This window comes from Phascolarctos cinereus, unplaced genomic scaffold (assembly GCF_003287225.1).
Source record: "Phascolarctos cinereus isolate Bilbo 61053 unplaced genomic scaffold, phaCin_HiC Scaffold_5;HRSCAF=322, whole genome shotgun sequence".
NCBI classification, from domain to species: Eukaryota; Metazoa; Chordata; class Mammalia; order Diprotodontia; family Phascolarctidae; genus Phascolarctos; species Phascolarctos cinereus.
In genome coordinates, this window is record NW_027555958.1 from 414,664,584 (window position 1) to 414,690,405 (window position 25,822).

Genomic DNA, 25,822 nt, shown 5'->3' on the forward strand with positions numbered 1-25,822 from the left:
TTTCAGGACAGCTTAAAGATTACCTCCATGTGTTAGCATCAGGATCAAAAACTTCAATTGTCTTCAAATACGTTGTACCATCAAAACCTCCTACTGCCATGAGCTGTCCATTCACTACTGCAAGGCCAACCTACAGGGCAAAAACGTGAACGCTAGTCAGGAGACACAAAGTCATAGTACATTGTAGATTGGTCTTCCTAATTAGATTAGTCTTTTTAAGCTCTATGATAAAATGAGATAATGTATAAAAAAGTGCTTTGAAAGCCTGAAAGGGTTACATGAATATCAACTATTATATTTATTATTATTAATTACTATTCAATAACAGGCAGCAGTGGAAAGTGGGTTGGCCTCCAAGTCAGAAAGACCTGGGTTCAAGTCATGCCTCTGATATGTGCTGTTTATGTGACCACTGTTAAATCATTTAATATCATGCAACACTCTCAGACTATAAAATGTATTACAGTTGTATTGGTATGGGGACATTCTTTATCCGAAGTTCCATATACTGCTGAAATCACAGGCTTAGATCAAAAAATACTGTTCAAATTCACTTGAATCCCTCCACCCACATGCAGTCATTTTCAGTTTAACTGTATATAAATAGAAAAGGAAATGGTAAGTCTATAAATCTATTGTTCAATGACCAAATCTAAAAAATTATACTGATTTTTAAAAAATGTCAGAAAAAGTCAACATCTCCCAAAACATTTATTAATATTCTGATGGAAGAAAATGATTTATTATAAGAATATTTAGGAATCTAACTCACTGGGAAAATATAATCAACTGAGTACAGTAATCATATCAAAAGGAGCAGATAAGTTGGTGAGTATCTACAGAATGGCAACTAGGATGGTGAAAGACCTTGAATTCATGCCATCTAAGGACTGGCTGAAGAAATTGGGGACATTTAGCCTGAAGCAGAGAAGACTGGAGGAGAGGGATATAGTAGTTATCTTTAAGTATTTGATGGGATGACATATGGAAGGAGGATTTGATTTGTTCTGAAAGTTACAATGAGGCAAATTTAGATTTGAGTAAAGGAAAGATTCAGCTATCCAAAATGGAATTTGCTGACTCGGTAGATCCTCCATCACTGGAATTCTATAAGCAGCGGCTGAATGACCACTTTTTAGCTACGCTGTAGGGAAGAATTCTTTTTTCGGGCTATGGTTTGGATTAGATGGTTGAGAATATTTTCAATTCTGAAATTTTCTGAATTTAAGCTAAAAGACTGTTAGTTATAGGTAATATGAGTCAGTAGTTGATATTTCCACTCTAGTTATTATAATGCTTTGGCTTCATTGATATTTTAGTTTATTATTAGCGCAAACTAGTATTCACTCATGCTAGCTTAAAATAACTTTTTCTTGATTTCTGCTGTCCCCTTCCCTGCCCTGGCCACTATGAAACTTACCTGCAATCCTTCTGGCTAATGTCCCCTTCTTACCCCTTATGGTTGGACAATGGTCCCCTATTCCTACTCTTCTCGAGGGAAACCAGAATCCCCAGTGCTCTCTGGGACACTTTTAGGCCCATATGCCCCCATTTGCAGAGGCTGCTACCCTCCCTGCAGGGATGACACACTGATTTAGGCCTTTTCATCTACCCTGCAGCTAAGCTCTTCTTATGTGTTATCTCCTTTAATTACAACATGAACTTCTTGAGAGCAGGGAACTGTCTTTTCTCTTTCTATCACTAGCAAAGGGCTCAGCACATAGTAAACACTTAATAAATGAATTTTTATTCATCCATTCACTGATAATCTCCTCAACTCGCAAGAGTCAAATGTTCTTTTCTATGCTGATGATTGCTAAGTCTACATGTGTAGCCCTAGTCTTCCTCCTGACTTCTCGCCTGCATCACCAACTGCCTAGTATATATTTTGAAATGGATACTCTAAAATATTTCAAACTCAACATGTTCAAGACAGAATTCATTATCTTTTCTCTAAAAATTACTTCTCTTCCAAACTTCCCTATTTCTGTTGAAGGCACCATCATTTTTCCAGTCTCCCAGTCTTAGTTGGCATCTTCATCAACTCCTCTCCTTCACCATACATATTGCTTTTTAGCCTAAGTTGCTAAATCTTGTAAAATTTCCCCCCACATTAACATCTGCCATACTTGAACCATTCTCAGTATTCCCATGGCCACATCTCTAGTTCAGGCTATCATTACCCCTGACATGAATTACTGTAGCAGACTCCTCCCTGGTCTCCCTGCCTCCATTCTCTTTCCTATCCAACTCATTCTCCACATATCCACCAAAGTGATTTTCCTAAAGGGCAGGTCTGATCATGCGACTTCCCTACTCAGTAAAGTTTAGTGGCTCTCTATTGCCTCTAGGATCCTCTGTCCGGCATTTAAATCCCCTCACAACCTGGTCCAAATCTGTAATACCTTTATTACATGTTACTCCCTTTCCCACACTCTATGGTTCTACCAAACTGGCCATCTTGCTATTCCTCACACCTGGAACACGCTCCCTTCTTCACCAACATCTCTTAGAATCCTTTGTTCCTTCAAGATTCAGCTCAAGCTCTACCTTCTATATGAAGTCTTTCCTGATTCCCACAACTGCCAGTGGCCCTCATCCCCAAACTACCTGGTATTTGTTTTGAATATATTCTGCGCACACTCCCTGCCCCAATACATAATGTCCTAGTAGGAGCATATGAGCTCTTTAAGCACAGGGTGTGGAACACAGTAGGTACTCAATAAATGTTTTTTAACTGGTAGGATTGGTAGCAGGAAGATGCTATTTCTGTCTTAACACCTGCATTTGCATAGCAGTGGATAGAGCACAGGACCTGGAGGACAAAGGCCTAAATTCAAATATGACCTCAGATACTTACTAGCTCTGTGATTCCAGGCAAGTCACTTAACTGCTGTTTGCCTCAGTTTCCTCAATTGTAAAATGGGGATAATAATATAGCACTGACCTCAGAGGGTTGTTGTGAGGAGTGAGACAATATTTACAGAGTACTTACAGCACTTCAGTGAAGCACATAGCAAGAACATAATAAATGCTTACTCCCTTCCTGCTCTCTTTGAAGTACGTATGGGATTAAAAAATGTACTAAAAATATACCAGAATGAACATATCCTGTACTTGAACTTCTAGAAGTCACCTTTGTTCAGGGCTATGTCCTATTCAACAAATCTTCCAAGTCAACCTGATCTGGACCTGTACCCCAGGATGGACTGGAATAAAACGGACCCCTGGAGATGGGTGGTGTCTTGTACTTGCCTTTGGTGGCTTAGTCATTGGGGTATAAAGTATTTTGCTATAATGGTTACAGATAGGATGAGGGTGGGAGAAAGAAGTAGTTGAAGATAACCTACAGAGTGGGAAAAGATGCAAAATATTAAAAACAAACTCAATTTTCTAACTGTGATGATTCAGTACTAGAAGTTTTAGCTTGTGACAAAAGTACACAAAACAAAACCTGCAGTAAGCTAAACAATTAGGTAAAGGCAATCCACAGCCTCCATTCTACTACAATATACCTTAAAGGAGATCAGATTTTTCCAACAGAATGAATATTTCCCTGATAACTCCTTTTAACCAGCTTTCAAAAAAGAAGCCAGTTAGATCCCTGGTACTTACTCCACTTCGGCGGGATGTCATGGCCACCACCGGAGACCACTGGTTGGTTCTAGGGTTGTATCTCTCAGCACTGCTGAGCTCGGTGGTGTCATCTCTGCCTCCTACTGCATAGATCATGTCCTGATACACTGCACAGCCGAGGTGTTTCCGACGGGTCCCCATAGGGGCTATTGTGTGCCAGCGGTTTTCCTGAGGGTTGTAGCGCTCCACTGCAGGGGAAATAAAATCATTAAGGGATTCCTCAAACATTTCCACATCTTCAGTATATATTTCCAGTGGACCTTTGTAAGCCCAAATCACTGTAACTTCACTGCTTTATAGTTTTAAATAAGGCAAATTCTTAGTAGGAAGCCCAGATATTAGCCTTCTTTCATGTCACACTCTTAAAATATAGCAAACTACTTACTATCAGACAGTTATGGAAAGTCACCTCTAACAATGTGGAATATCACATATTTTTCCAACTGAGTGATCTCTTTTTGGTTTATTCTAACATCTGTTTTCCATTATAATATTCAAATGTTCCAATCATCTCTTGCTCACAGTAGTCTTACTCCTCACGTCAGGAAAGACAGAGAATAACAACAGGCCCAGGCAAAAATATTCTCTGAGTCTGGGACCGGTAATGATTAAAATCACCAGCTCCTATCAACAGTGGCTATCTGTTTTCTTGGATAGTGACATGAAGAATGGATTAATGCAAGGCATCTCTTTGGAAATGTGACCAAGTTAAAGAAATTATCCTATTCTTGTTTTCCATAGCTATCTAATAGCTTGGAAAGAAAAGAAGAATGGAACACTTTTGGTAGAAGGCTAAAATTGTAGAATTTAGGGAAAATTTAGGGAAATGGCAAAGTTTTTAGACTATGCCAGGGGATAAACAGCTATCTGCTCAGTGTCCAGAGGGTAACTGCTACTCCTATTTTACAACAAGGAAAGAAAGCTACAGTAACTTGTTTGCACAGAAGTTCTGCCTAGGGCAGTTAGGTGGTGGTACAGTGGGCCTGGAGACAGGAAGATCTGAGTTCAAATCCAGCCTCAGACACTTAGTAGCTGTGTGACCCTGGGCAAGTCACATAATCTTTCTTTGCCTCAATTTCCTTATCTGTAAAGTGGGATAATAATAGCACCTGCCTCTCAGGGTTGTTGGGAGAATCAAATGAGACAAGTGTAAAGCGCTAAGCACAGTGTCTGGCACATAGCAAGTGCTATATATTAGCCACTGTTACTGTTATTAGTGGTCTGGCAGCTTGGCAACTTTTTCATCTGTTTTATGGAAGTAGTCAAATCTTAGAAAGGACCAACCTGTATTGAGAGGAGATGTCCCGTCAGAGCCTCCCACAGCATATAAAAACCCTCCTAACACAGCCACTGCCACTCCGAGCCTCCTGGTACTCATGGAAGCTACTCGAGTCCACTTATTCTCCTTTGGGTCATATCTGTAGTAAGAAAATAGAAAGGTCAGGTGCACGTCCTGATTAAGAGGGAAATTTTTTTTTGCAGGACCTACATTACACCAAAGATCCTCGAAGATACATTTTTGCTTATTGTCAAATACAGTGAAACTGTTAACATTTTAATTAGCTATTGGGAAAAAAATCCTGTGATTTATGTCACAGTAGGAATGGAATATAAGTAGAAAATGGTGAAAATTCAGTTAATGCTAACATTTATAGAGCTCTAAGGCAGATAGGTGGTGCAGTGGATAGAACACCAGGCCTGGAGACAGGAAGACCCTAGTTTAAATGTGACTTCAGAAACTTACTGGCTATGTGACCCTGGGCAAGTCACCTGACCCTGTTTGCCTCTAGCTGTGTGTCCCTGGGCAAGCCACTTCACCCTGTTTGCCTCAGTTTCCTCATTGTAAAACAACCTGGAAAAGGAAATGGCAAACCACTCCATATCTCTACCAAGAAAACCTCAAATGGGATCACAAAGAGTTGGACACAACTGAAATGAGTGAACAAAGATCCCCCCCCCAAAAAAAAAGACAACTGTGTGTAAGGCAGCATAGGGAGCTACAAAAGGGAATATTAGAATTAGCCCTAGATCTAGAGGAAGAAAGGACATACTACACATAAATATAAAACTATTTCCATAACACTACAAAGATTTCAAGAAATGAAAATATACAAATAAATGCTTGCTAACATGGAGATAATGAACTCACTTTATATAACTGCAGAAAGAACGCACAGTGGATGACAGCACTGGTTAACTAGGGGGATGAGAATGATGTTTAGTTATATTCTTTTAATGACCCCCAAGTTCCTCTTTGAAACAAAGGTCCATTTTTAAAATCCCAACATTGTTTTGTTGTTGTTATGAGAGTGAATCATGAAACACTATGGTCTCTGAACAAATGAAATTAAGAATCATCCTAAGCACAATGCAGAGGCAAATGGTGGGCACGAGCAGGGGATAACACATTAGCAACAAAGAATTCAAAGAAGAGAGATAAACAATGTCAGAAGAGAAATATATGAACGAAAAGAAGGATGGACTAATTAGATGGTGAGAATGAAGGACAACTAATAGACACTTAGGCTCTATTAATATCCTTACAATGTGGAATTGCCTTAAAAAGTAGCAGAGTTTCAGATTAACTGAACATTTTTCCGGTTAGTCCTTTTAAAAATGCACTTAACAGTTCCCGGATTATTCCAAATCTATATGTAATAGCTTCTTTTAAAAGATCTCTATGTATTTTTCCATTCAGAAATTTATTTTAAGAACGTAAGATTCCTGAGTATAAAGACAGTTTTGCTTCTTCTTTGTATAAAAAGGCCCAGTTCTTGGCACACAGTAAGCACTTAATAAATGCTTGATTCATTTAAAATTATTTTTAAGAAATCACCTCTCAACAATATTGAGACAAGAGACGCCATCTTGTCCACCCACAGCATACAGATAACCTCCAAGAACTGCTACTCCAACACTAGTCCTGCAGGTGCTGGTAGGGGCCACATCACTGCTCCACTGATTTGTTTTGGGGTCATACCTGTCAAAATAAATCAACAACTGAGTTTAGTTTACCCTGCATGTATGGGAAGCCTTAGAGTAATTTACAAATTCTTGTCAAAGGGGATACATGTTATGATATTTACTTTTTCTAAAGCTTTCTATAGGTTTACAATGTCTAAAACAATGTCCACTGGGAAATCCAGTTTTATTAATGATTTCTGGAAACCTAGTACAATTCAGAATCTACATTTTGAAACTTGGATAACAGATAACATTTACATAGTATTTTAAATTTGGCAGATGATTTTATCTCATTGGATACACTGGATTATTCTACAGTAGAATTTAGAAGAGAGCTAAGTGGTATAGTGCATAGAGTGTTAGACTTGGAGGCAGGAAGGCCTGAATTCAAATTCTTTCTCAGATATTTACTAGCTATGTCATCTTGGGGAAATTATTTAATATGTTTGTCTCAGTTTGCACATTTGTAAAATGGAGATAATAAAAGCATCTACCTCACAGGGTTGCTATAAAGGATCAAATAAATTAACACAAATGAAATAATGCAAATCTTAAAATGCTACACAAATACTATCATTTGGAAAGGTGAAGAACCATTACAGGCTATAGAGATAAATGGAAAAGTAAGTGATGATAATCAAAGGAGTTTGTTTAATGATGCAAGACTAAAAACTAAGACTAAATTCTTGGCAACTGATTGGCTATTGGGAAAAAAGGGCTTAAGGGAGGAAAAAAAAGCAAAAATTACTCTGAGATTTTAAGCATGAAGAACTAGCAAAATGGTGACGTAGTCAACAGAAGTAAAGAAGGCAAGAACAGGTATAGATTTTAGGGAAAAGCAATTAGTTTAATTTCACACAATGATTTTAGGCAGAAATGTCTAGCAGACAGCTGAAAATGTGGGTCTGAAGCTCAGGACATAGGTAGGAACTATACATATAAAACATGCAACATCTTCCCAGAGAGTTGAATGGATGAAATTGACAAAGTGTAAAGAGGGAAGACTGAGACTAGAACTTTTGATTAATGTCTACAATAAGATGGTGAGAGAAGGAAGAAGAGCCAGAAGACAGATGGAGTATATCTGGCATAGAGCTATAATCAAAGAGAGATGCCGTATAAATTATGTAGTCCCTCAGATGTTGTTTTTGTAGGTGACACTGTGCTGATTGCATCAAGCCATGGTATTACATAGCTTCCTAAAAAAAAAAGATCTATAACTGTCTCTACACTCAGGGATCTTACATTCTAAAATAAAATAAGTTTCTGAGTGCTCTAAAGTGTTTTCCTAATCAGTCACATAGGAAAAACTAAGTGGATGAAAAAAACCTATTGTCAGACTACAAAATGTAGTGGTACAATCTTGACAGCTTGTCTACCAGTAAATAGAGATCTTGTACAACACAAATGGACAATGAGAGCGCCTAGTACCAAACAGAACAGGCAGAACTGCCTTTAGGATATTGCAGAATCTTTTAATATCCCCCAAGCTCTTCCCTGAAACTAAGACCCATTTTTTTTTTCTGGTGGTGTTATATGGTTGTGAGTAATGGAACACTAGTCTCTGAAAACCAGAAATTAATCACCCAAAGGGAGAATGAAGAGTCAAATGTTGGGTATGAGCAGACTGTAACACATTACAAAGAAGGAATTTGTAACTCTTTGGAATTGTAAACAAAAATTACAAAGGTAAATCAGCACAAAGGATATTATAAGAGAAGTGAAGGACTAAAAAAAGAAGACTGTTATGAGGTCAAGGTGAGGGATAACCAATGGACAGCTCATATACTATATTGGTCTCCTTATGACTATAGGCAAAACTGAAAAAGGAACCTAGCACACTGACTTGATCCCCATGGCAAAGCTATGAGAAGGCACGGAGTAGATTCACACAGGATGGGTAGCCATGGATGGTTGTAATTGGTATCATTAGAGGAAATGTTCACATTGATAACAGATAACAGATGCATTTGAGTACTGCATAAAGAGTCAATTCTCTTAAAATGCTTGTTTTGGAAATGCAAATTTGTTCTAATGAGATTGATATATTATGGAACACTTTTGAGCAGAATGTGAATTTCAAGTTTGCTTCTGTGCAATTTCTTCTGCACCTTTTACCTTTTCCAGAGAAAACTGCACCACAGTAACTTATAAGCTACCACCCTTCTGGTACTCACTTCCACAAGCAGATTTCATGGCTCTGTCAAGGTAAAGTGCCATCCACATTTATTATGTATCTTCTGTTGAAGGAGGCAGATCAGAAGGGCTAGTTTAAACCTCCCCCTCCTTCCAGAGGCCTACAGTGGTCTACCCAACTCGTGCAAGACTTCTATCACCCTGGATAGCTGGGACACAGGCCAAGCAGCAGCTTGAGGATATGGATGCCACCAGTATTTACTGTAGTGTTTATTTATTTCTTAAGCATTTAAGATGTATGAAACTATTTTTATTAGGTTGCTATCTTTTTCTGTGTGTCACTTTCAAAGTGTTTGAGTCTTGTACCCCAACCTCATTTTCCCCAAAAGCCTTTCAGTTTTTATTGTGTGATTTTGCACAGTGAGGTGCTTTTTGGGAACAAATATGTCATGCTATAGCAGAACCATACACTCAATAAACTTACAATCTGGACAGTGCTTTAGTACTTTGAGAAAGACCGAGAAAGTTTTTTTAGGACAGGGAAGATATGAGCTTGTTTGTAGGTAGAGGGAAAAGAAATAAAAAAGAAAGGTAAATAGAGGCAAAGGCGGTAAGAAAGAGTCTGCAAAAGAGTAACAGAATGAATTGATCCTAAAAAAGGTGGGAACGGATAGGGACAACAGCAAAAGTGGAAGGGCTGACTTTGTTAAGGAGAAAGGTCGACTGCTTTGAGATAGGATGGAAGAAGGACAGAAAAGGTGAAGATGCAGAAAAATTTTAAGTCACAGAGGCAAAGAGTTGAATGAGATGGCCTTCATATTCTCAATAATGTAGAAGTGAGTTCATCTACTGAATACTAGCAGCACGGTTTGGGGTTTGAGTAGAGTGGAAAAATATAACATAATCATTGTAGGGAATAAAGATAGGGAGAGAAGGCAGGACTATTTCATTTTTTGTTTCTGCATCTTTGGTGCCTAGCATGGTGCCTTGCACTCTGTAAAGATTTAATAAGTGCTGGTTGAATTGAAGTGGCAGTGAGAATTCAGGTGGACCCAAATCAACACAGCTTCCTGATTTAATCCAGGATATTCCATGTTCTGTAAGAAAGAACAGAAAAAGCAGAGATGGCCGGGTGACTGAGGGTTGAGAACCCACAGAAAGCTGAAGGGGCAAAAGACTCTAAAAGAACTAACAAAAGCATTGTTGAATGTTGAACAATCATGGCAAGTGAAACCAGAAGGGAGCAGACAGACCTGATGAGGAAGATAAAGAGGTAAAGGTCTAGAGGTTGTAATAAGAACAAACCATAGGTTTAAGAGGATGAGGGAACATGATAGCATGTGCACAGAAAGCTGTGGTCAGAAAGGAGAATTTTAGAGTTCAAGATTTTAAAGACTAATCAAAGGTTGTTCACAAAAACGTAGTGATTTTAATATAACAGGAACAATGCTAAAGTAGGAATTGTTACATCTATTGTGCAAATTCATGGAAAGACTGAATTTCACACCAAATATGTACAATCAGCAGCAAGGTGGTGCAGTGAATAAAGCAGTAGGCACGGAGTCAGGAAGACCTGAGTTCAAATCTGGCCTCAGATATTTATGAGCCATATGACCTCGGGCAAGTCACTTCATCTCTGCTTGCCTCAGTTTCTTCAACTGTGAAATAAAGATAACAACAGCACCTCTCATTTGTGGGGCTCAAATGAGAAAATCGCTATAAAGTGCTTTGCACAGTGCCTGGCACAGAATAAATTCTATATAAAAGTTCTCATTATTAATAGAGGGGAAAAAATCTTGCTTCCGCTTACCTTTCAACACTGTTGAGATAAGAAGATCCATCGTGGCCTCCCACTGCATACAAAAGGTCATCAAGAACACTGACTCCAACCCCACAGCGTCGTTTGCTCATGGATGCTACCATCCTCCACTCGTTGGTCTGTGGGTCATATCGTTCCACACTAGAAATGGCGTCCCCACTACACCAGCCACCCACTGAGGGAAACAAAAGAAAAACACAGACTATATCTCTGTAACACAGAAGAAGTCTTTAAATCTTGGCCCAGTGCCAAGTTTAAATGAGAAATATTTTTTTTTAAAAAAGATTTTTTTTATTATTTAAGAAATATCAAATTATGGCCTTAACAAAGCTTAATTCTTATCTAGGACGTTTTTGCCCCCAAGTATTTTACATATTCAAAAGAAGACCAAAGCAGAAATGGGAGTTTTTCTTTCTTTATTCCTATACACAAGTTAATAAACATATTGGGGTTTTTGTTCTAGCTTTTTACCTTCTCTGGCCTCAGTACTTTGTCCCTTTTCAACATCTCATCTCATCTTATCTCTGTTCACTATATCTAATACGTACTCTCTCCTCACTTCTACCCTTAAGAATTTCTTGTTTCCTTCAAACATCAGTTAAGATGCTATCTCCCTACATGAAGCCTTTCTCGAAATTATTTTGCACTTACTTATCTGAGTATATGTAAGCTATGTGACCTTAGGCAAGTCATTTTGGACTCTAAGCTCAGTTTCATTGGTAAAATAGGTATAGCAACAGGGTGGGGATCAAGTGAGATAGTGTAGGTAAAATGATTTATAAGCAGAAAGCATTACATGAATAGAAGTTACTGGTACTACCATTCCTTTATTTTACTTTCAAAAACTAAATTGGGAGATCAAATACACTAAATAGATTTAAAGAAAATTTCTAGGTAGGATGATAAATAACATTAATTCTTGAAATGCTATTTTGAGATTTATGTAGAAAGTTCCTACAAAATAGGAAGCCCTCCAAAATCTAAAAGTAATTCAATTGCCAACATGGTGGTTAGTAGCAAAAGTGAAATTCTGCTTGCTTACTAGACATAGCTTCAAAAGGTAAATCTGGCAAATTTTATTAAGGTAACCATTAAAAACTGATTTCAATGGGAAGAAATGGTTCAGAATCAAATGAAAACTGTTGCATAAACTGTACTTCTAAATCCTAATTTGGAAAAAGGAAGTTTAAAAAAAGATTACTTTCCTGTGGCCTAAGGAGACGGAACAGAAAATGCTGAGCATTCCCAATGCTATGCAGTGACTTAATAAGCACTGTGATCTCCAAAGCAGTAATGGCATAACCGGAAACAGGGCTAGTCAACTTACTATTATTGCTGTTGTTGTTAGCTGAGTGTTTACAGCATACTCAATAGAGCAAAGTACAGACAAAGTCACTGCCTTGGGACTCACCATCTAAGTTTATATGGAATAGAATTATGGAAAAATATTCCTTATAAGGTGGTAGGGGAGTCCCAAAAATGTATGAAGTTATCTTACAAAAAACTACTTCCAATGTAGCTTTGGACTATACAATTTCCCAAATCATATGATAACAGACTCAGGACAGGAAGGGACCTTAGAGGCCCAGAGAAGAAAAAGAACTTGCCCAAGGTCACCCAGGCAGGTAAGGGGCAGAATTCTAAATCCTGAGCTCTTTACACAAAACCATGATGCTTCCCAACCAACCAACAAGCATTTAATGAGAACCTTTTATGTGCCAGACACTGTTCTGGCAGCTGAAGGTAAAAAAAGTAAGCCATCAGCACTCTCTGGGTGCTTACATTCTATAATAGGAGAGACAACATGGGCACAGGGAAGGGCATAAAAAATAGGTAAGAAATGAAAACAAGATAGTTTTGTGAGGGTGGGCACTAGCAGTGAGGCCCAGAGGAAATCTGGGCAGCTTTATACTGTGTAGAAAGGGGTGCTTGGCCTTAGGCTTGAGGGAATCCAGGGATTCTAAAGAGGTGGATTTGAAGGGGAATGGACATCCATAGCACATCCAATTCAAAACGTCCAAACAGCAGGACATTATAAAAGAATGGAGAACTCAGGAGACAGACTAGGGCTGGATATGTAGTGGGGACAGAAAGATCTCAGTAAGGGTTTATTTATTTTTTTGTGATGGGGAAACTTATTTTTAGTCAACAAGGAAGCAATCACTAAATCAGAGATAATCTCTAACTAAAGACTGGAGAGAGAAAGGAGACACACTGTTGGAGAAGATGGGATGAGAGAGGATGAAGGGTCCATGTAAAGGGGCTGGCTTTGGCCAGGAAAAGAGTCATCTCTTTATCAGAGACTGGAGTAAAGGAGAAGGTGATGGTGAAGGAGAAGGGGGTCTTGAGATGCAGCAAGAAGGAGAAGGAGCCCCTGGCTTATAGGTGATAAGCCAAGTTGGCTGGAAAATTGAATGTGAAAACAGAAGCCTAGAAAGATAGGCTAGAGCCAGACAGTGAAAGGCTTTAAACACCAAGCTGAGTACTTTTTATATTAGAGACAACAGAGAGCCACTAAAGCTTTTATAGCAGGGGAGTGACGTGGTCAGATGAGCATAAGAAACATTATTTTGGTAGCTGTATGGAAAATTAATCAAAAAGTTGGGGGTCCAGTTAGGAGACTTGCAATAGTACGGGTGACAGGTGATGAAGGCCTGAACTATAGTGATGGCTGTGTGAGTGGAGAGAAGGAAAAGATGCAAGATATGCTGTGGAGGTAGAATGAATAAATAAATTTAAAAAGTATTTATTAAGTACCCATTAGGTAACATGCACTATCCTAGGTGCTGGGGATACAAATACACAAGTGACACAGTGTTTGCCCTCAAGGTTCTAGTATCCAAACAGGGGAGACAACACACACATGGCAATGATAGCCAGGGAACATAGCTTTGGTCAAAGAAGCCATAGGAACGGAGGGGTGTCAAATGGCAGTCAAATGTCATCTCTTCCAGATGCAAGAGTAGTACTGACTTGATTACTGTTTTCAGAGCAAGAAGTGGAAGAGGATGGGGAGGACAAGTGGTAAAATGTTTGGGAAGGTGTATGCTCTGGGGCCAGATATACTGGATGAATTAAGTCTGCATTCATTCATTCATCAGGAAAGGTTAGCCCCAAACTAGCACATAAAAAAAAAACTATAGGTTGAATCTCCCCAAGGGTGGGCAGAGGAGGGAAGATATAAAATGTCAGGGGGGTTGTTGTTTGTCCTTTGTTCTTGAAGAGGACCGTGACATCAGGAAGGTGATGTCATAACTTGCAAACGAATTGCAGGGCTGGGCAAAGTCACCAGCCTCACTTTCTCTTCTGGAGCCATCTAAGTCCAGCAGCAAGATACAGACCAGGATGACTGGAGATGGCCCCCAAAACACCTGAGGTGGATAGATGTGAATGAACAAGACTTGGCAACTGACTGGATGTGAGGGGTGGGGGGTGGGGAAGGGTGAGTGAATAGTCTAGCAGGAATCTAAGGTTTTGCATATGGGTAACTATAAGTATAGTGGTACCCTCAGGAGAAACTGGGAAGTTAAGAAGAGGGAGGGATAGATTTAACAAGGAACATCTGCATTGAGACTGATAAAACATTAGAATACTGGGAGGCTGGGAAATTTAGTGGCTGATAAATTGATGGTTAACAGTTTAGTATTTAAAATAGGAGTAAAAGGAACTTTTCTTTTTCCAGGCAATTGCGGTCAAGTGACTTGCCCAGGGTCACACAGCTAGTAAGTGTCAAGTGTTTGGTTTGAGGCCACATTTGAACTCAGGTCCTCCTGACTTCAGGGCCAGTGCTCTATCCACTGCGCCACCTAGCTGCCCCTACAAAGAACATTGTTAAAAGGGTAATGGAATATATATTCTAAGGACAGTGGAGGATGGGGCAGAAGGAGTGAATTTAATATCAATTATCTTCCCTAAGAAATGTTAAGATCTGTATGAAAGGTAAAAAGGAAAGAGAAAAAATGGAGGGGTCATGACAGAAAAAATTTCATCAACTTTTTTCTTAGAGAAAAATCTATCCCCAATGTGCCAGGAGAGAGGGGGAGAAGACAGCATTATAATAAGGAAAAAACCTTAATAAGGTCAGAACATATAGAAAAACAGTATTACAAGAAGTATCCTATCTCAAGCATACAGAATTTTAAAAGATTTAAAGAAATTTCAACTTAGTATAAAAAATATTGTAAGCATCCAAGAAGTTCCTGTTAAAAAGCTATTAGCTAGAAAGAATCATCAGTCTCATGAGAGAAGGCATTCACTGTGCTCTTCAGAGGAGAGAATACAACAAATAGGAAAGTGGAAAAACAAATAAATAGAATAGATGGAACCATGGAACCACTGATACCTGGGGGCTTAAAAACACAAAGGGTTATCTCTAAGGTCCTTTCTAGCTCTAAAACTATGATCCCATGATTATACCAGGTCCCAGTTATACATAGGATTTGGCTTTGGGAGAAATTTGAGTGAGGTGAACTGTCTTATTAAACATCTGAGAGTTGCTATTCATATAAAAAAGAGGTGACCAAGTCAGAAGTTAAAGGTTTGATATTAACAAATACATCTTCTAAACATATTTGGAAGAGTATTAAATTATAGTCCAAGTAGTTGCAAAATGAAATGGCAGATCATCCTGGACAGAGTCAGAAAAATTAAGGAAGTGAGGTTTTATTTAACTAATCTATTTAACAAGCATAGCTGCTTGTTAAGTGCATACTAAGTACATATTCTTTATAATACACTATTTAATAATACTTTGTGCTGTAGCACGGTACAGTGTATAAAGCACTGGATCTCGAATCAGTAAGACCCAATCTAGAATCTTGCCTCAAACCCTTATTAGTAGTGTGAACCTGGACAAGGCATGTCACTTCTCATCTGTAAAATGCTAATAATACCGATAGCACCTCATAACATTACTGTGACAATCAGATGAAGCAATGTAATAAAGTGAATTGCAAGTGGTATGTAAAAGTTAATTGTTGCTATGTGGTTGAGAGACATGGACTACTCTGGTAATGGTAACCTCTTGTTCAGAGGAATAAGTAAAAATAGAAAGTATCATTCTTTAGAAAAGACGGGAATGAGTAGACTAACACTTAAAAAACCAGGAATTTCAGAGAAGCAGAGTGATAAACATCAAAGAAATGCATAAGCAGAAACAACGGGATGGTAATGTGAGGTCTAACTAAGGGCTAGCTAGTCTTCTCCAACGTATCCTCATAATGTTAAGAGAAAATTAGGAGGGTGGCACCCTAGCATGTTGGGTGGGTTTCTTATGGCAAATTTCCATAGACCAGAGTCATATTGGTTGTGAATGGCATTGTACGCCCATGGGTTCAGAAATCCATTTGAGTATAAATGTCTGTTACATGGCAAATGTCTCTATCTATACTCTTAACCTATATCCTCACCCATCCTTTCTTGGACCCTTTTAGTTTCAGAGAATGAGGCCTTTTTCCTTTATGAAGTACTAACTCTGGAGGCTCTGTCCCCACCTGTCCCACCTCTTCTGTTACCTTGTTTCCTTGACCATTCTGCTGTCAGATGTACCCTCAGTATTTCTTTCCTTTTGGTCTTTTCCTTTAACCTAAAGTCTTCTTTTTGTTAAAAAGTAATACCTTTTCCCTTAACTCTGCTACTGTCTAGGAATTCTCCTCTTTACTGCTTAACTTCTATAAAGAAGAGTCTATCCTTGTTACCTCCACTTCTTTATGAATCAATCAACAAGCATTTGTAGGCATTAGGTACCTGCTATTGGCAGGGCACTATGCTAGGGGTTTGTTATACAGACAGAAAAGGAAAAAGAATCCCTGTTCAAGGAGCTTACACTGTATTGTGTAAGACAATATGTACGTGTATAATTACATGCAGAATGCATATGGAGATTAAATATGAAATGAATGCAAGGTAGCTAACTATAAAGTAGTTAGGAAGCGAGGGCAGTAGCCGTTTGGAAGGATAAAGAAAGAAATCCTGGAGAAAGTGGTGCTTGAGCTGCACGCTGAAGAAAGTAAAGGATTCTGTAAGGTGCAGGAGAGGAAGCAACCTATTCCAGGGATGGAAGATGGCCAGTGCAAAGGCAAGGAGACGAGACATGGAGTGTTATGTGTGAGGAAGGGAGTGATATGACCTGAGTTGTGCTTAAGGACAATTCATTTGGCAGTTTTTAAACATGAAAGTGGAATACCTGCAAGTGAGGGCAAGAACAAAGATGTCAGCAATGTTGTACACGGAAGAAGAATGGAGGACCAGGTAATAGATGCAGAGCTAGAAAGTAACTTAGAAATTATTTAATCCAACTTTCTCTTTTTATAGATGAGGAAACTGAAGCCCAGAGAAAGTCAGTGACTTGCTCACGGTCATGTAAATGGCAGAGCTGAGATTCAAACCTGGATCTTTCAACTCCCAACTAGTCTTCTTTCCACTGTACCACAAATGGTGGAAGCTGCTGCAGAGGTAGATTGTGTTTCAATGTTAGGAAAAGCTTCCTCACAATTAGAACTCTCCAAAAGTTGAATGGGTTGCTTTAAGAGCAGAGAATTCCCCATTAGCAGAGCTCTCCAAGGAGAGGCAAAGTGGCTTCTTGTTAGTGGGGTTAGTAGAGGAAAATCTTGTTTGGATATGTGTTGCACTATATGATTTCTGTGCTTTCTTCCAAATCAGATTTTATAACTCAATCAAAAAGAAGAGGGTGTTTTTCCAATTTTATTAAGGAGACTAAAATGTAACACATATGAGATGAGATGTTTCAGCTACACATCTGAGGTACTGCCATAACAGAAGGGATGGCATGTATTCAAGAAAAAGGACAGCTAACAAATAAACATGAGTTTTTATTCTGCATCTAAGAGACAAAGTGCTCTAATTTCTTTGCTGAGGTAGAAATAGTCCTACAATAGGGAAGGGCAATTCATTAAATTACTCAACTTAACAAAAATATTCCTTAAGAATATCCATATCTCTTGATTCTTAATTCTCTATTCACCAAGCAACCTTTTGACTTTTGTTTTCTTAAGTAAACTTACCCACCAGGAGGTAGAAAACCAATACTATTTATCAGGCCAGGTAAAGCTCCTATAAATGCAGGGCATTCTAGTTCATGAATACTGTCTTCTGAATTGGGTTAGTGTCAATTAATTGCCCAGAATGTGATTATCCCTACATTTCTGACATTCCAAAGGTGAAGACCAGTTTGATAAGATGGAAATCCTATCTAAGAGCAAGGCCTTGCTTGAACACCTAGAGAGCCAGTCTCTTTTTCTCTCACACTACCTTCTTCTTCTTTCTTTTCTTTTCCTAGACAATAGGGTTAAGTGACTTGCCCACGGTCACACAGCTAGTAAGTGCCAAGTGTCTGAGGCCATATTTGAACTCAGGTCCTCCTGACTCCAGGGCCAGTGCTCTTCACACTATCTTCTAATCACAGTTTGTATAACAATGGATACCACACGTAGACATGCTAATACACACACACATTTACTATTTCAATGTTGATCACACACCAAACACAATGGACACAAACCTGCAAATAGTACCTCTCCACATCGAATAGGCTTTCGTGGACGTGTCCTTGGTCCTTGCATCAGTGGTCGTTCTTGTGGCAGTAAAAGGTAATTTTTAGCTTCATCCACCAGGTCTCTGGGAAAAGAAAGATAACTTTATTTTAGAGGTCTGAGTAACAATAACAAGCTTTAACACAGTTTAGGAATGTAATGTGATGAAAAACAGCAAGCATATATCAAACTAAGTTAAAAATGCCAGCTACTGTAAAAGAAGATAAGAACAACAGCACAAGTCACACTATGAGTTGTTTTAGTTATTATTTTCGTTATGAACCCATCTTTTGAGCTCAGCTTTAGCCTAGAATATGAATATGAACCTTTCCAAAATAAAAAGTTTTCGTATGGGACAAAAAAATGCCTTAACTGGAAACTAAACATGGTTGTGCTGAACGTGCAACACCAATTGCCATGTCTGTATAATTAGTTTTTCTTTTGTTAAAATGTGTATTATTTGTTTTAATCAGTCAAGATCTACTTTCTCACTCTCCCACCCTAACCACCTCTTGCCCTACAATGAGATCACAAGAAAAATAAAACCCATTACAAATATGTAGTCAATTGAAACACATTCTCACATTGGCCTTATCCAAAAGAAATCTGTCTCATTCTGTATTGAGTCCTTCGTATCTATGAAGGTAGCGTATTTCATTGGTAGTCCTTTGGAATCCTGGTGTTAGTCATTATGCTGATAACAGTTGAGCACAATAGTACTCCATCATATTAGAAAACATAACATTCATCCACTTCCCAATTTATGGATAGCCCCTCAAATTTCCATTCTTTGCCACATGAAAGAGCTATATTTTTGTACATCCTTTGTTTTACTTAAGATTAATTCATCTTCATAAGCTACCCTCTCTCTAAGTCATTCTCCCTCTAAACTCCCTTCTTTCCACTCTTTCTCTTATATTTCCCTGATGAGTGAAATGTATTTCTGTCCCCAACTCTGTGTGTCTGGTCTTTTCATCAGGAATGCTTAGAATTCCTCTATTTCATTAAGTCTGTATTTTTCCCTGTAACCTTATACTCAGTTTTGCTTGGTAAATTATGCTTGGCTGTAAACCCATATGTTTTGCCTTCTGGAATACCATATTCCAACCTCTCCGCACCTTCACAGTAGTGGTGGCTATTAAATCACGTGTGATCTCAACTATGGTTCTTTAGTACTTGAAATCTTTCTTTCTGGCTGCTTGAAGTATTCTTTGATCTGGAAGCTCTGGATTTTGGCTATGATGTACGTGGGAATTTTCATTTTTGAGTGTCTTTCAAGAGGCTACCAATGGGTTCTTTCTTTTTCTACTTTGCCATTTAGTTCTAGGACATCTGGGTAGTTTTAAAATTTCTTGAAACGGGATGCTTAGGCTTTTTTTTTTATCATGATGTTCAGATAGTCTAATGATTCTTAAATTGTTTCTCCTCGATCTATTTTTCAGGTCAGTTGTTTTTGCTATGAGACAACGTCACATTTTCTTCTGTTTTTTTTTTCCCCCAACCTTTTGACTTTGTTTTAACATTTCTTGTTTCCTCATGAGGTCATTAACTTCTATTTGGTTCATTATAATTTTCAGAGAGTTTGTTGCTTGCCAAGGTTTTGTACCTCTTGTGCCAAGCTATTAATTCCCCTTCTAATTCTTGCTTCTATAGTTTCCATTTATTTTCCAATCTTTTCCCCTCATTCCTTTTATAAACACATTTTAACTTTTTAAAAGACATAGTACAGGATGTCCATACCTGGGAATGCTTCCCCCTGTACTGGTACCCTTTTCAGTCCTGCCCTGGATCTGAAACTCAGAAGTGATGTGCGCAAGGTGGTACCCCAGAGTTGTTTTAATTTGCATTCTCTATCGGTGATTTAGAGCATTTTTTACATGGCTATTGACAGATTGGATTTCTTCTTCTGAAAACTGTTGATTCATATACTTTGACATTTATCATTTGGGAAATGGCTTTTTTTCTTGTAATTGTCACTCAGTTCCCTATATATATCTTTAAAATCAGACCTTGTTGCAAAGATTTCCTCCTCTCGCCCCCCCCCCCCAATTTCTTCCTGTTTTTCTAAAATACAAGTTAATTTAAGGAAGGAAAGAGTACTTACACCTTGGGAATAGGGACAGGCAATTAGGAAAGGCTTCTCATAGCATATAGCATCTGAACTGCATCTTGAAGGAAGCTAAGGATTCTAAGAGATCGAAGTGTGGAAGAACTGCATGCTAATAATGGGAGGTAGAGGAGAAAGATAGGACAACTTGTGCTAAGACAGAGAAGTGAGATGTGGAATATCTGATTTGGGAAACTGCTAGCAGGCTAATCTAGTTGAGAGATAAGAGTACACTAAGGAGAAGAATATAAATTAAGTGTGTAAAGGTAAATGGGAGCCAAATTGTGAAGAACTCTTTTTTAAACTTTCTTTTATTTTAACATTTTGTTTTTTGAAAATTTGGAGTTCCAGATTCTCTCCCTCCATCTCTCCTCTTCCTTCTTTGAGAAGGCAAGCAATTTGATATACATTAGACATGTGAAGTCCTACAAAATATATTTCCACATTAGCTATGCTGCAAGAGAAAACAAAAAAAGAAAAATAAAGTTAAAAAAGTGTGCTTTGATTTGCATTCAGACTCCGTCAGTTCTCTTTCTGGAGGTAGATAACACTTTTCATCCTAAGTCCTTCGAAACTGTCTTGAATCATTCTATTGCTCAGAAAAGCTAAGTCATTCACAGTTGATCTTTGTACTGATATTGCCGTTATTACTGTGTACAATGTTTTCCTGCTTCTGCTCACTTCACTTTGCATCAGTTCATATATATCTTCCCAGGTTTTTCTGAGAGCATCCTGCTCATGATTTCTTATAGCACAATACTATTTCATCACAACTAGTTCAGCCATTCCCCAAATGATGGGCAGCCCCTCAATTTCCAATTCTGTCACCACAAAAAGAGCTGCTTTAAACATTTTTGTGTTTTGTGTTTATACTTTTCCTTTCATTTCTTTGGGATTCAGACCCAGTAGTGCTATTGCTGGATCAAAGGGTATGCACAGTGCTATAAACTCTTTGAGCATAGTTCCAAACTGCTCTCCAGAATGGCTGGATCAGTTCAATTCCACCAATAATGTGTTGAGGTCCCAATTTTTCCACATCCCTTCCAACATGTCATTTTCCTTTTCTGTCACATTAGCCCTGACAGGTATGAGGTAGTAGAACTTTATGTTTCTTAAAAATTACACTTTATTTTTTTTCAATCAAAAAAATCTGCTCTTTGCCCCCTAACCCCCACAAATAGAAAACAAAAGAACAAAACCCCTGTTGCAAACAAGTATAGTCAAGCAAAAAAAAAATTTATATATACACACACACACACACCTAAGAGATATGCATAAACATACATATATACCTATATATGCATGCATATGCATAGGTGTGTATATATCTATATGTATATGTATATAAATAAATATATCCAAAACACATGCCTCATTCTATACCCTGGGCCCTAAACATCCCTATTAGGACTTGGGTAGCATGTTTCATCATTGGCCCTCTCATCTGTCTTTACGATATTGTTATCATTATATAAATTGTTGTTCTGATTCTTCCCACTTCACTCTGTATCAGTTCATATAAATCTTCTCAGGTTTCTCTGAAACCATCCTGTTCATCATTTCTTACTGCAAAATAGTATTCTATAACATTTATATATCATAACTTGCTCAGCCATGTCCCAGTCGATGGATATCCTCTCATTCCCATTTTTTGACACCTTAAAGAGAACTATAAATGTCTTTGTACTTATTTAGATAGAGGTTGTTCTGTTTAGAGCAAATTCCTTCCAATTTCTCCTCTATTTCCTTGTTGAGTGGAATATATTTCTTTCCGCACGTGTGTGTGTGTGTGTGTGTGTGTGTGTGTGTGTGTGTGTGTCTATTCTTCCTCCTCTGACCAGTTCAGATGAGAATGAAGTTCCTTCCTCCTTTTTGTATAGACTTCTACTTGTGCATCTTATTTATGTGAGATAATTTTTCCTAACCTTCCTTTCTTTTACCCTAGTGTGTATTCCTCTTCCCCTTTCTTTTCATTATTCTTTTAAGATCATCAACACACAACAGAACCACTCCTAGGCCCTCTAAGTAGATTCCCTCTATTACTATTGATTACAATAAGGTTCAGACGGTACACATGTATCGTTTCCTGAGAGTTTATCTTTGTTTAGTCAGTTATTATTGTTCATTAATATTTTTGAACTTTAAAAATTTTATACTCAGTTTTACTGAACAAATTATTCTTGCCATTAAGCCTATATTCTCTGCTTTCTGGAATATCATATTCCAAGCTCTCTGCTCCTTCATAGTGGTAGCTGCCAAATAAATCATGTGTAATCCTTACTGTGGCCCTTCAGTACTTGAATTCTTTCTTTTTGACTGCTTGTAGTATTTTTTCTTTGACCTGGGAGTTCTGGATTTGGCTATGATGTTTTTGGGTGTTTTCATCTTGAAATTTTTCTTTTAGATGGTGACTATAAAGTCCATACCCACTCTCCTCTTTGCTGTTAAGAGATCTGGGCAGTTTTCTTTTAAGATTTCTTGAAATATGATGTCTCAGCTCTCTTTCTGTCAAGGTGTTCAAGTACTCCAATGATTCTCAAATTTTTTTCTCCTTCATCTGTTTTTCAGGTCAATTGTCTTTGCTAAGATACTTTATGCTTTCTTCTAATTTTTTAGCCTTTTGAGTTTTAATATTTCTTGTTGCTTCATGAAGTCATTGGCTTACATTTGTTTTTTTTTTAATCTTTTGTACCAAGCTGCTAATTTTCTTTCCAGTTTGCTTCCATGTTTCTCATTCCTTTTTCATTTTTCTTCTTTAGTGCTCTCCTCTCACTTATAAAAATATTTTCAACTTAAAAAAAATACTCTGTTTCACCTTCTAAGAATTCTACTTGAATTTGTGCCCAAGCAAAGTTTTTAAGAGGTTTTGCTTGTTTTAGAATCATTTTCTTCTTTCGGATTTCTGTCGTGTATTCCTATCACCATAACAGCTCTTTATGGTGGGGTTCTTTTTTTGTTTGCTCATTCATCTATCCTACTTTCTGACTTTGGGCTTGATTTTTGGGTTGGGATCTTTGTACTTCTGGAAGGAAAGTCTGAGCTCCTATTGCTGCTTTCTTGGTGGTACCAAATGCCCTGTAATTCCAGGAACTCAGGTACAGCTCTGGCTGGGAACCCATAAGCTTTCAGTGCTCCCAAAATGGACTGATCTAGAGCAAAGTCTCTGATCCCACTGATCTGAGCTCTTGCTCCTGTCTTGAAGCACAAGATAGGGCCCAAAACTGCTCCTTATCCTGGCACGCTAACCCTGGTTGCAAGTCGTCTTCTCCATCCAACCTAGATCTGTGACCTAGAATGGGGAGTAATAAGTGACAGAACTTCTTTCCACTCCCTGTCATGGTGCCCTGGTAGGGCTCTGGAACCTTTTCTTGCCCTACTGCACAACCTCTCCCTGTAATGGAGTGCTCCACACCCATGGTGTACTCCTGGACAGACTCCGTATCGCCAATATCTCACCATGATAACCTAGGTTGGAAAAATGACTCAACTGATTTTTTTTCTTGGATTTCCCCAACAGGATTTGGTCTAGTGCATTTTCTAGATCTGTTTGAAATGGTTTTGGGGGAAGCCCAGCTATATTTCTTCCTGCTACTCTGCTATCTTGGCTCTGCCTCGTGAAGAACTAGTACCAGGCTGAGGAGCTTGTTATTTTATCCAAAATCAATCTATTAACAAGCACTTGTTAAGCACCTACTCTGTGCTAGGCAATGTGAATATAAACACAAAGACATAATCCCTACATTCAAGGAGCTGATATTTTATTTGAGAAAAAGACATGTACAAATATAAATATATGCAGAACCTATCAAGTGCCTGTTATGTGCAAGGCACTATGCTAAGGGCTAGGGTGATGGAGTACAAAGAAAGAAAGAATCCCTACTTGCAAGGAACTTACATTCTGAATATTCTATAAAGAATAAAACAAAATAAATACAAGGTAATAAAATGCAAGATTACAGAGGGAACCAGCCACTGGATGATCACCAAAAAGAGTGCTACAGTAACCCATACGGAGAAATGGTAAGTCAATGAAGATTCCTAATCAGACTTGTTTTAGGAATATAAATTTGGCACCTGGGTGAAGGACAGATTGAAGGAAAAAGAATCTGAAGCAGGGAGATCAATGAGGAAATTATTATTGCAACTGTGCAGGTGAGAGGTGATGAGGGCGTGAACTAGGAACTGGCTGTACACATGGAAAGAAGGGGACGAAGGATGTGAGAGATATTGCAGTGGCAACATCAATAAGGCTGGGCAACTGAACCATATGAGGAGATAAGAGAGAAAGTGTTAAGGATAAATCTGAGGCTGAGAACCTTGATGACTTGAATAACGATTGTACTCTTAACAGAAATAGTGAGATGTTGAAGGGGGATTAAGTGGGGGAAATGAATTTTGTTTTGGACACTATGAGTTAGAGATGCTTGTGGGACAGGCAGATGATACAGTGAACTTCATGCTTCACGCTTCAAACTTCAGGAAACAGATGACAGCTGATGTGTAGAGAGCATCATCTATGTAGAGAGCAGGTAGAACCCATGAGAGCTAATAAGAATTAAGAAAGTGTAGAGAGAGAGAACAGAAAAGAGCCCAAGACAGAGTCTGGTGGGGAACATAGGTTTATTGAGTGGGAAATAGATGATGTTCAAGGAAAGAATGCTACAGTGATTAATCGTGACATAAGAAGACCTATGATGAAGCATAGGCTTCATCTTCTTGGTAGAGAGGAGATGAACTAGAGGTGGAGAACGAGACATAACATTTTCTGACACAGTCAGCAAGTTGATTTGTTTTGCCTGGCTATTCCTCGTCGTTACAAAGAGGGGTTTCTATGCAGGGGAGGAGAGCTGGTGGGTAATGATAGTGTTGCCAAAAAGAAAGGAAGGAAGATAGAGAGAAGGCCTGAACAAAACATTAAAAGTCACAGAAGAAAGCAGAAAGGAGTTCAGAAAGTGTCAGAAACAAGGAAGTTTTATTACTACTGTGTTAAGTTTAAAATCTGCTTTAAAAACTAAATAATAGAAACAACCTTCACTTACAATCTTTTCTATTTTCCTTTTGTACTGAAATGTTCTTGTTTGCTAAATTTATAATAAAAAAGAAAAATTTTAAAATGAAAGAAGACAAAGGAAGTGTCAAAAAGCAGGAAGTAGGGGACAGCAGAATCATGGAAGCAAAATGTATCCAGGGGAAGGGGATAATTGACAGTATCAAATGCCATAAAGAGAGACAAAGTAAAAATAAGCACTGAGAAAAGGCCTTCATTTTTTTTGGGGGGGGGTTAGGCAATCGGGGTTAAGTGACTTGCCCAGGGTCACCCAGCTAGTAAGTGTTCTGTGTCTGCGGCTGGATTTGAACTCAGGTTCTTTTGACTCCAGGGCTGGGGCCTTCATATTTAATACTTAAGAGAATACTGGTAATCTTAGAGAGCAGAATTTCAGTTGAGAGGTAGGGTCTGAAATGACACAAATGGCCGAGAAATAATGAATGAAGATACTTTTTCCTAGGAGTCAGAATTTGAACCTAGGTTTTCAGATGTCAAATGCAGCTCTTTTCATCACATTAAAACACCTTGAATTGTGAGGCCACTGTGTTCCAGGGAATATTAAT

At 38.3% G+C, this 25,822-nt stretch overlaps 1 protein-coding gene across 4 annotated transcripts in view; it reads right to left on the reverse strand.

Moving 5' to 3' along the window:
- The window catches only part of KLHL20 (kelch like family member 20), a 63,617-nt gene that overhangs the window by 5,398 nt on the left and 32,397 nt on the right, over positions 1 to 25,822 (reverse strand). For 3 of the 4 annotated variants that reach the window (XM_020970448.2, XM_020970447.2, XM_078156488.1), the window contains exons 6-11: positions 18,075 to 18,190; positions 10,547 to 10,730; positions 6,473 to 6,616; positions 4,921 to 5,054; positions 3,616 to 3,824; positions 24 to 130 (exon numbers count right to left, since the gene is read on the reverse strand). In XM_020970448.2, coding sequence (XP_020826107.1) covers positions 24 to 130; positions 3,616 to 3,824; positions 4,921 to 5,054; positions 6,473 to 6,616; positions 10,547 to 10,730; positions 18,075 to 18,190 — 894 coding nt within the window. The remainder of the gene's footprint in view (positions 1 to 23; positions 131 to 3,615; positions 3,825 to 4,920; positions 5,055 to 6,472; positions 6,617 to 10,546; positions 10,731 to 18,074; positions 18,191 to 25,822) is intronic. The other variant, XM_078156489.1, reaches the window with a different exon arrangement.